This window comes from Bison bison, unplaced genomic scaffold (assembly GCF_000754665.1).
Source record: "Bison bison bison isolate TAMUID 2011002044 unplaced genomic scaffold, Bison_UMD1.0 scf7180017864266, whole genome shotgun sequence".
Lineage (NCBI taxonomy): Eukaryota > Metazoa > Chordata > Mammalia > Artiodactyla > Bovidae > Bison > Bison bison.
The window spans coordinates 1,927,515-1,939,041 of record NW_011494838.1 but is presented as its reverse complement, the minus strand read 5'-3'; the positions used below and the strand labels follow the sequence as shown (position 1 = coordinate 1,939,041).

At 56.5% G+C, this 11,527-nt stretch overlaps 1 protein-coding gene across 1 annotated transcript in view; it reads left to right on the top strand.

Annotated features, from left to right (window-relative positions):
- The window catches only part of TSSC1 (tumor suppressing subtransferable candidate 1), a 63,217-nt gene that overhangs the window by 30,937 nt on the left and 20,753 nt on the right, over positions 1-11,527 (top strand). The window contains exon 6 of the mRNA XM_010848442.1: positions 6,582-6,738. Within this exon, the coding sequence (XP_010846744.1) occupies positions 6,582-6,738 (157 nt within the window). The remainder of the gene's footprint in view (positions 1-6,581; positions 6,739-11,527) is intronic.

The window sequence follows — 11,527 nt, the reverse complement described above, 5'->3', positions numbered from 1 at the left end:
GGAGGTCGCCGTGTGCCCGCGCCGCCTCGCGTCAGGGACAGCAGCACGCTGGACACCGGCCTCACCGGCTCGGGGAGCCGCCTCCTGGAACCTTCTGCTGCCTTGCAGGTTCCCTGTGGGTTTAGCATGGGCGTGAAGGAGCTCCGCACACAGGGGCCCCCAGACGTGCTCTGTTCCCCCGCCCCACAGTGTTCCGAGGGGAAGGGGATGCCCCGCTTTCTGCCCCACTGGCTCTGCTGTCCCTGGAAGGGTGGGGACCCTGCTCCCTTCCCGTTGTACCGTCTGGAGTCTGCACGCAGTGCCTGCCGGCCCTCTGAGAGGGGGCCCAGGCCTCCGTGTGTGGGTCTGACGGTGAGATGGGGTGTGATGTGCTGGGCAGGGACCGTGTCAGCTCTCACAGGGCCCTTTCCTCCTGCCGCCGCTGCCCTGGGAGTGGTTGGCTTTCCGGGGGAAAACCTACAGGATGTTCTTGGGGTGCTGCTATGGGGTCGTTCCTCAGTGGAACCCAGGTTTCCTGGAAGGCAGGGCCCTGGCCTGTGAACTGTCTCAGGAGCCGAGTGAGGGGCAATGACTCCATCGTGGGGGCTCAGGGCAGGTCCCACCTGGTCAGTCCCGAGTCTGCGGTCACACCCACCAGGCGCTGGAGGACCTGGCCCACCTCCTGTCTCCTCTGCACAGCCGGAGCCCAGGGCTGCCACGCTTCCTCCCTGTGCCCGCCGGCGCTCATGGCCCGTCCCCCCACCCTGCTCCTGCCGAGGCACTGCCTGCCCACCCTCAGGCATCTCGGGGTGCAGGGCTCCCACCACTGGGGCAGATGCCAAGGCATCGCCCGGCCCACCCTCAGGCATCTCGGGGTGCAGGGCTCCCACCGATGGGGAGACACCTGGCTGCCCTTTGTTTCTCACTGCAGGCTCCTGCAGCACCTGAAGGCCAGGGCTGGTGGGGAGGCATGGCGGGCACCTCCCTGGGTGCTGGCGGGCCAGCCGGGTTACACCAGCTCAGCTGGATCCCACCTCATCAATCTTGCTCAGCCCGTGTCAGCCGGCAGAAGTCTCTGAAAATAGCCTGAGATTCCGAGTCACCACGCCCCACGGAAGCCTCCTCCCCCGCGGCTGTGGATCAGACTATCCCCGGCCGGGCTTTGCTCAGGCTTACAGAGGCGCTAATCTCCTCCGAGTCCGCGAAGCCTGGACTGCTGCTCCCCACCGTGGTCCGCGCCTGGCGTGGGTGCACTTGGCACCCTCGATGCGCTCTCACATCCATTTGCCTGATTGCCTTTTTATATAAGTGCCTTCAGATCGAGTGTTACACGTAACAGTCAGGCCAGCATCAGATGGGCCTTCTAGACACAGCTCACAGCGCACGTTTTCCCTTTCAGAGTGCCAGGCTGTTCCCAAGCCAGGAGGCTTCAGCTGGCTTTGGACTGGTGTGAATGAGCCCCATGAGCCGGGGGTGGACACTTGGGTCCCTGGGCCTCGGTCTCCTCATCTGAGAATGTGGGGCATGGTGGGGAGTTGCCTGCACTGGATCGTCTGTGGGTCTGAACCTGTGGTGAAGACCGGGCTCATAGGAGGTGGCCCTGTCCATGTGGTGTGGGGTAGGGGGCTCCCGGTCACCGGAGTGGAGCAGTAACTCTGGCAGTTACACTGCGGGGCCTGACTTCAGGGTAGCTTTGAAAACAGAGATAAAAGAAGAACGCCTCGGTGGTCGTTACAGCATCTTCCTTCTAAAGATCAGGTTTTCCTTCTTAAAAGCACCTTGGGTTCTTTGATAGCTGGTGGATGTGTGTTGAATGCTCAGTTGAGATCCATACAGACGTGGAAACCCTCAGAGCCTCAGAGCCCATTTGCGTGTCTCGGTGGGCACACCTCCAGCGCTTCTCAGTTAGCGCTGTTTGCCTTCCATTTCATCTGCTTCTGATGCCTTGGAGAGTTTCGATAATGCCTACCATATTCCTTGGACCAAGAGCGCACCCTGACAGTACTCTGCAGCCCTGCACATCCCTCGGGCGGGTGATGTCAGCAGGCGCCTCCCGGTGGCTTTCTGGTCTTCCTCAGGATGGTTCTGGTGTTTGTCTTTCAGTAAGGGGCTTCGGACTCGCCTCGTATTGATGGAATTCTTCCTGCCAGATGCGGTCCGGTTTCAGAATCGCCGGCCTCCATCCCTGGTCTGGAGCAGACCCTCCACCCGCCCGACTGGTCCCCCAGGCCCTTCCCGGTCTGGTCCTCGGAGGCTCAGCCCTCATTGCTCTTGGCGTTAGTTCAGCTCGTTGTGTCCCACATGGCAGTGTTGGCCATGCCCCACGCCCCGAGGGCCCCGGGCCTGCGATCCTGCTCAGAGCGCCTCTGTGTCCACTTCCACGTGCCCACAGCTTCCTGGGGGCACAGGTCAGGTTGCTTCTGTTCCCAGCAGCTTCCTTTGACTCCCCTGCAGGGAGGGCATCTCCTCCCTTCAGCACCTCGCCTGGATTTGCAAAGATCTGGACCTCGTGTTACGCAACCGTTTGATCATGTTTTGCATCCACGGGGGCCGCATCTGGTCTGACTGGGCTCCGTGTGTCAGTCTCCCAGTCTTCTCCTCTGGGCTTCTGGCTAGACCATTGGCCTCCAGCCTCAAGTGCACACAGCGAGGAGGGGCAGGGTGCGCCTGTCCTCTTCCTAGCCCGCCGAGTGCAGCTGCTCTGTGGCTATTGTCCATAACACCCCGGCCCTACATGCCTTTAACCGTTAAAGTAGGCCCATGTCTCCACTGCCTCTGACAGGGAGAGGGACACTTTCTGAGGCTTCCACCCGCTGACCCCAAAGGCCACGGGGAGGTGGGCCTTTTCCCTCCTGCTGTATGTCCGCCCCTTGGAAACGGCCTCTCTGGGTGGGTCTGCAGGGCTGGCACATCTGCTGTGGCCTGGCTTTGTCCATTTATTGCCTGGCCCCCCAGTGCCCCAGTCTGACAGGGACATGGGACGCTTTGGGTTCAGTGAACCTTGAGCTGCCAGGTTGTCGCGCTCTGCCTGGCATGTGAGCAGCAGCAGGAGGTCCCTGGAGGCCAGTGGGGGTGGGGGTGCCTTGTTACACGCCTGCCTGGTGCTGCGGGGCCCTGATTGCGGGGCCTCGGGCCATGTTCCCATCAGTGGGTCCTGTGTCTGAAACCGGCCCAGCCCAGGCCTGGGTAAAGGATTATGACTTCAGTGGAGTGACTCCCCTCAGCCTCCTGCTCATTCACTCCTGTTTCCCTTGGCATTTGTGTGAACGCGCGCGCGCGCGCGTGTGTGTGTGTGTGTGTGTGTGTGTTGGCGGGGGCGGGGGCAGGGGCAGTGATACAGGGGTGGAGGGCCATCTGTTCCGTTCCTTGGGGGACGTCTCCTGTTGTCTGTCGGCCAGTTGGCCTTCCTTGGCTGGTACCTTGGCCTGGTTGGTTGTTAACGATAATTGCTGCCCCCTGGCTTCTGGCAGTCACCTACCACCAGCAGGCTGCTCTCGCTTTGGGGCCAGATTTAACTACTGGGGTCAGAGAGTGGTCACAAAGCCTGTTACCAACAAGCCACGCTTCCCGACAGCGTCTCCTGAGAGTAGGGTTCCTGGGTCCCCTGGTACATGGACTTTCAACTGCCAAAACGTTTTCCAGAACGTTTGAGTTATTTTACACTCTTTCCAGCAACACTTGAGGGTACAGTTGCCTTTACATTGAATTTTAGCCACCTGTCAGTTATGTAGTCTATCTTGCTTTGGTTTTGTTGTGCAATTACTGTTGATGTTGAGCATCTTTTTTGGTGCTTATTGACCATTCAAATGTTTTCTTTTGTGAAATGTCTGATTCAGTCTTCTGCCTGCTTTTGAAAATTGGGTTACTTGTCTGATTATTAAGTTGCAGAAATTCTTTACATGTATTAGATACAAGCCCTTTATCAGGATACAGATATATGTGTTCGAATATTGTCTCCAAGTTCTGCTCTATTTTTAAAGCTGAGTCTTTCCAAGAGCGGCAGTTTTAAATTTTGATAAAGTCCAATGACTTTTGGTGAATGAAGTTCTTAATTATGAAGTAGCCTGTTATCAGTCTTTTTCTTTGTCATTTGTGGTTTTTATGCCTCATTAAGAAGTCTTTGCTAATTCCACATTTAGGATATTCTACTGTGTATTGTAGAAAGATTTGTATGGTTCTGTCTTACTCATTTCAATCTCCAGTCTAGCTGGAGTTAGTTTTTGGATATGTTGTGAAGTAGAATGCCGCTCATTTTTTTTTTTTTTCACATGGATACATAACTGATCAGCATCTTTTACTGAAAAGACCACCCTTTGTCCACTGCAGTTAAGTATCATTCTGTCATTTTGTTTTAAATCAGGTGACCGTCTCTGTGAAATCTATTTCTGGATTCCATTTGCTTTCTCTGGGCTATTTATCTAACTGGGTATCAGCAGTAAATTAATACCAGATTGTAAACCATCCAGTTTGTTCTTCTGCATGACTGCCTTGGCCATCTGGGTACTTCACATTTCTGTGTCAGTTTTAGCATTTCTTCCAAAAAAAAAAAAAAAGCCAACTAGGACTTTGAGGGTTCAGGGCTCTTTACAGTGAGAAGTTTCCCATCCATGAACATGGTGTGCCCCTCATTAATAGTTTTTCAAATTTCGTTTTTAAAAATCTTTGTTTCTCTATAGATACCAGTTGAATTTTATACATCATCTTTGTGTCTAGCAGTTTTGCTGATTTCCCTTTGTATTTCTACCGTCTGTGTGTGTAGATTCTAAGTTTTTACACATATAATCATTAGCAAATAATGGTTCTGTTACTCTTTTCTTGTTCTTGCAGTTTTTTTCTTGTCACGTTGAAGTAGTTAAGACCTCCCGTGGGACGTTAACTAGAGGTGGTGGCACAGTATTCTTGTCTCCTTCCTCTTCTCAAGGGGGAAGCGCATAATGTCTCACCCCCAGCAGTCATGTTTGCTGGGTGAGCAGGCAGCTGTGGGAAGAGCTACCTTCCCGACCGGAGCAGAGCCCCAGAGGGAGCTGTCCGCCGGGAGCCCAGCACTAGCCGGTCCCCCCGCGCACCAGTTGTTGCTGCCGCGTCGCCTGCCGTCACATGCGGCGCACTACTCGTGCGCACAGCCAGTGTTTTGTTCTCAGGTCACTAGTCCCATCACTTTTCAGGGTAGAACTTTGTTCTTCTGTCATTTAGGAAGATTAAAATAATCTGTGCCTCTGCTGGGTGGATGTTTTGGGCATTTGCTGCTGCCTTCCAACTCAGAGTTACCAACTGTCTCTTCAGTTAGTTTTTCTCTTTTCAGGAGTTCCATTGACAACCCCAGGGGCTCTGCAATGAGACTGTGGAACTTAAAATCTCAGCAGAAAAAATCCATTTCGCTCATAGACAGAAACTGTCATGTTCTACTTGGCATGGTTAAAAGTGGATGTGTTTACATAGAATTTGTATGTAACATCTATGATTCTTTAAGCTGCAATTCCCTGCTCTGTCAGACCCAGTCAGGTACATGAACAGAGTGCTGAGACTGGGATCAGAGAGACGTGGGTGAAGTCCTGATCCTCCTGCTGACCGTTTGGTCGCGGGTGATAATGGTGTTGTGATAACAGCACCCGGGGGGCAGGCGTTTCCCGTGTGGTTACTGCTGTGGGGTTCTTGGTTGATTCGTTTGGTGTTTAGATTGAAGGGCCGGCGCATGTAGTGAGAAGTGGGACATTTGCTAATGTGTGGTAAGGTCCTCCCACCCCCCGCCTTAATTTTTGTGTAGGAATTACTGCTCACGGGGCGTTGTTTTCTACAATTATTTCATATTTTTCACTTGATACCAATTACTGTTTAATGTTGAAGCCTATTCATTGTTTTATTAACATTTATTAAAGACCGTTTTTAAAGGGGAAGGTGTTTAGCACATGTGCTGTTCAGAACCAAGCAGCAAATTTTGGAAGAGTTTATATTTAGGAGTTTGTGGTTCAGCTTTTAATCATATAATGTTAAATCTGTTTCTTTTGTCTCATTTGTGTCTTTTCATCTTATTTTGTGTCTCACTGCAAAAATCTGTTCACAAAAGAGGACTTGTTTAGAGGGCATAAACCTGGAGCCGGCGTGCTCCTTGCAGAGGGGACCCTCCTCTCTGTCCACACAGGGGTCTTGCGTCAAGGTCGGGCCCCACGCTGCTCTCTGTCAGGGCTTGGCCTGTGGCCCCCGGCCCGCGCTCACGGCTTCAGTGGACCGGGGGTCTGCACCCCCACTGACACCATTTAACACATATGTGTGAGCGCTGCACACGTGCTCCTCCACCCTCGAGTCTGGTGCCTCGCGGGGCTTCCAGGAAAAATGTGTTTGATGCGGGCCTCTGCACTCGCAGTGATTATAGCTTTAGCTGCACAACCCCCCCTCCGCCCCGTCTCCCTCCCTTGTTTGAAGAACTATTGAAGAAGAACAGGAGGAGATCGATTTTGAGGAAATTAAATTTTCTTCGGCAGAAGGATGATGTGGGAGCAGGGGATCAGGGGCTTGAGCTGCGTGGCCGGTCCGGTTTCTCGGGGCAGGGGTGCAGGCTGGGGGGCAGCATGCTTTGCTGACGTCTCCCTCTTCCTGTCCCGCAGCCGCAGACAGCAAAGTGGTGACCTGCGCCGCTGTGTGGAGGATGCCCTTGGAGCTGGAGCCCGGCGGCCAGGACTCCCCCGAGGATGCTGCAAGCCCCGCACACGCCCTGGAGCTGCTCTGTCACCTGGAGCCTGCGGCCCGAGGCAGCACTGCCTGGTAGGCCTCGCCCCGTGTCCCTCTGCAGAGGCCACTCTGTGCAGAGGGGATGCCAGCAGCTTGCCTTCGCTCTGTTTAGTGCCAGTTGTTCTCCAGATGACGCATCTCCGAGGGCCCTGCTGTACACACTCTGAGCGGAGCTGTGTCCCGGGCCTCTCCCGCTAACGTCAGTCCTGCTGGTACCTGCCGGGAGGACGGTCGGGCGCCGGCCAGCCCTGAAGCACTCCAGTGCTTTCTGCCTCACAAGTGCACGTCTACCCAGCCATCCTGTGCGTAAACTGACCTGTCGCCTTGGGCCGAAGGCTTGTGCTGTCACCTTCTGGGGACCCCGTGGACGCCCCTGCGCGGGTCACGCTGTGTCCCAAGCCCTTGGAGGCTTTGTCCCGAATTTATTTCCCCAAACGTCCCACGCAGGGTCAGGACAGAGAGACGCCACCACCTCCCTCAGGCTCCCTGGCGTGTGGCTGCCCGTGTCCATGGTGACGGGGTGGCTATGCCTCTGGGGTGACACACAGACCGACCTCAGAACACGCCCAGCTCTCCCCTCAAGAAGCCATGTTTCCTAGACGCGACTGAGGGAACGTGCCCTTGTGATGAGTGTGCATGTTGCAACAGGAGTTGTTGTCCTTGATACAGTAGCACTCCCGAGTGTGCGTATGCATGCACAGTCCCTTCTCAGCCACCCCCACCAATTAAACGCATCTAGTCCAGCAGGTGACTATTAGGCACCTGTTGCACACCCTGCCTTGCTCCAGGGTGATGGGGCTGGGGACCTGTCCTCCAGGAGTCAGGCTGTCTCTGGGGGGACGTGGTGTCAACATCTACCCGAGACCCAGGCGGGCGGGTGGGGCGCAGGCTGCAGTCATGAGCCCTGTGCATGGGCCTCAAGGGAAGAGACACTCATGAATTGGCGAGGGGGTCTCTGAGGAGGTGACGTCTGGAGCTGGGGCTGATCCTGGTTTCCACCGTCTCCCCATCTGGGGGTGGGAGGCCTGTCAGCCTGGGGGTGGGGGAGGGGTGTCAGCGCGTACTAGGCCGCGCAGGTCTCTCCTGCCCAGGGGATGAGCCGACTGTGCAGCAGAGGTGTGAGGGCCTGTCCTGTCCTCCAAGGCAGAGCCGCCCTGCACCCCACACGGAGCTGTTTGGAGGTGCGTCTCAGATGGCAGCCCCGTCAACAGCCCCATCTCCCCAGGAAGTGTTTGCACATGTGTGTGTGGTCCTGCTCGAGGAGGACCCAGGGGGATGGACAGCCCATGGACGCATCCTCGTGGAAGCACCTCTGGGTCTGCAGCCTTGGGCTGCTGTGAGCTGACTCTGAACAGTCTGTGAGCACCCGCGTCTCTGCTCCCCTGCCCAGGACCCAGGGGCAGCTGCTGGCCGGGCAGCGCTGTGTCAGCATTGTGGAGGCAGGGGCTGTGCCTGGGGTGTGTGTGGGCCCCGTCTCGGTGCCCTCGCTGGCACGTGGGGCAGCTGCACCTTCTCTGAAGTGTCTTCAGTCCAGTCAGTTTCCTCCTAACGCACAAACTTGAGTCTGGAGAGCTGTGGGGGTGAGGGATGCTGCTGGTGGTCACGTGCGGCAGGCGGTGGTTCCGTTCCCGTGTTTTCTCTTCTGACTTGTTATCTGTGCTGAGAGCTGATCTCAGAGTGGGGCTCCCAGCCGTCCTGACCGTCAGCCACTGCTGCCCGTGGGGCGTGCAGGAGCACTGCACAGTCCCAGGGCCTCAGAGCGTGTCTCTGTCCACCGGCCGAGGCGTGGGCTCCTGTCCTCAGGGCCACTGAGCTTGTTCTGTCCCAAGCAGCCGAGACTCCGGGCGGACGGCCCCCATGTCTCCACCGCAACAGTCATGGTTGGGCAGTGCCTGGCGGCTGATGCTCGTGTCCTGAGGCCCCTCCAGGGACTGGCCAGAGCTGAGGGGGGACATTCTAGAGGGCCTGTGACTCTGTGTGCTTGGTGGGCATATGCTGCTACATGGGGGACCGAATGCTGACGTGTTGCATGTGGGCCTGGTTTCTTGTGCTCACCTGTCCCAGGTGGTGGTAGGGTGACTGGAAAGTCACCAGTTTCTCTAGAGCAGGTCTCCATTCCTGCAAAGGAGGTGACGTTTCTGGTTGTGGCGGGGCCCCTGGATTTGTGGTATTGTCTGTAAGTGAGGAAGTGAAGGGGCTGGTGTAACGTGCCCCCCAGACCCTTCGGGGCCTGACTCCTGCCCGTGGGGACACAGGTCCTGACGTCGCCTGGAGGACTGCCTGGGGACCTGCAGCCCTAGTCTCCCGTGGGCTCACTGTTGCCTCCTCAGAGAGGCTCTTCCTAATGGTTCTCTCCAGATGACCCCTGCTCACCCCCACTCAGGCCTTTCTGTCGTTTTGCACGATTTCATCTTTTATCGCAGCCGTCGCTGCTCCCTGGTGCTCCACTGTGCTCATACTTGCGTGGCTTTCTGTGTAGGCTGAGTTGCTTTCATGGAGGGGACCTCAGCACCAAGGACAGCGCCTGGAGCGCAGCTGCTCGGGTGCTGTGGGAGAGGGGCGAATTCAGCACCAAGGACAGCCCCTGGTGCTGCGGGAGAAAAGGGGGAGAATTCAGCACCAATGACAGCTCCTGGTGCTGCAGGAGAAAAGGGGGAGAATTCAGCACCAAGGACAGCGCCTGGTGCTGTGGGGAGAGAAGGAGCGAACTGGGGCCACAGTGACGACGCTGAATCCTGATTTGGCCCTGGGGGGCAGGGTTTACGCACATCACCTCTTGAGTTTCTCACAGCGACCCCATAAGCGGGAACCACCACAGACCCACCGAGTTCCCCGGGCTCCTGCAGCCCACCTGTTCTCTGTTCACCCCAGTGTCTCTTGCAGCCTCGTGAGGGGGAGGTGTTTGGGAACACGGCAGGCAAGAGCAGGAAGGGGTGGCGGTCTCCTTCGCCGGCTCCCATGAGGTCTTGGCAGTATCATGGTCGCCATTGGCTGGAGCACTGAGTAGCCTCCACGGGTGACTCCGCCCTGCGTCTCCTCCCAATGCTGGAGAGGCTCTCGGGCTGCTGAGGGGGTGCACTTCGGCTGCGGGCCCGTCCCCCCGCCGACCCGGGGAGCAGAGTCCAGGTGGTGGGAGCAGGGCTGCTTCCCAGGTGATGTACAGGGGGCAGGCACACAGATCATGGGGTCCCGTGGGTGGTGAGCATCTGCTTAAAGGAGGCGTCACTGAGATCAGAGCCCAGCAGCTTTGGGGATGGAATACAGTTATGACAGTTGGCTGCAGCCCCCTTCCCATGCACCCTGCTTCTCCCTTGAGTGGAGGGGCCGAGACGGCTGGGGAGCCTCACCCCAGGGTCATGCTGGGTGTCCCTCAGGTCCTCCCAGATGCTCCTGGCCGTCGATGGGGGACCACTGGCCTTTTCTTTCTGTGCCAGCTTTTAGGGGAAGTTCCCTCTTCAGTGTAGGTGGAGGTAAATGTCACACCGACATGCCAGCCCAGCTGAGGGGTCGGGGATCCCGGAAGGTGGTGTCCACGTTACTGGCCTCATAGGAGGAGGAGAAAGGCGGGTGTTGGGGTTGAGCATGGAGGCAAACACAAGAAGAGAAGCTTGGGCATGTCCCTGAGCACTTGCGGTGGCTTGGCCAGAAGAAGGGACGGGGCCTCACCTCTGGTTTTGTGGCTCTCGTTTCAGTCCACGTAATGGAGGGGTTTGCTTTGGTTCAGGTGAATGTTACACACAGTGAATTCTAAGCCATCCTTAATATCTTCCAAAGCTGTCCCAGAGGATAAGTAGAGAAGATGTTTGAAGTTTTCAGAAAGCTGACGGTGTGACTCTGCTGTCAGTGAGGGTGGAAAGGTCTCTGTGGTTACGACAGCATCATCATGGGAGACTTAGTGGGTTTTATAAGATCCGAGTGTGTGCTTCCTCTCTCACCCCACCTGGAGTCCTTAGGTGTAAAGCTTATGAACTGGAGCTGAGAAGTTGCTCTCCTGCTGGAGTGGTCTCTGAGCTTTGAGAGAAGCCTGGAAAGATGCCTGTGTGTGTGTATTAAGTCACTTCAGTCGTGTCCGACTCTGTGGCCCCATGGACTGTAGCCCACCAGGCTCCTCTGTCCATGGGGTTCTCCAGTCAGGAATACTCACACGGGTTGCCATGCCGCCCTCCAGGGGATTTCCTGGCTGAGGGACTGAACCTGAGTCTCTGTGTCTCCTGCATCGGCAGCAGTTCTTCACCACTAGCGCCCCTGGGAAGCCTCACGGCCCTTACTTTGTACAGGGAAGAACAGTTGGTGATCTCACAGGGCAGCGTAAAGACGCCCTCCCCTTTCCCTGTGGCCAACGTCTCCACGTCAAACGGGATGGTTGTCAGAGCCACCCTGCGGGAGGAGGACAGGACAGGAGCCCCAGGGGGTGGTGTCCATCGGCTCCATGTCCACCCTGTGTTGTGATGGGGCCTCAGACAAGCCCACCCAGGGGGCTTCTGGGGAGGGCAGGTCTTCCCACCTGCACACCGTCCGTGGCTGGACTCTCAGTGTGAGGGTGTCTTTCTGTTGAGCCCTGCACGTGGGTGATGGACCAGTAAGTCTGTGCAGGCAAGCGGCGTTAGAATAAACACAGACCTTCAATAAGTAACTCACTGGTGCCCAGAGCCACACACCCCTCTGTTCTCAGGAAGGGGTCCCTGGCTGGGCATACATCTTCGTGTCACTACAAGTATCCACATGTCACAGCAACAGGAAACCTCGCATCCATAGATTTGATCAAAGGGGTCTTCCTGACTTAATGGTGTAACTCTTAAAGTGGTCTTTTTTGAAAAAAAAA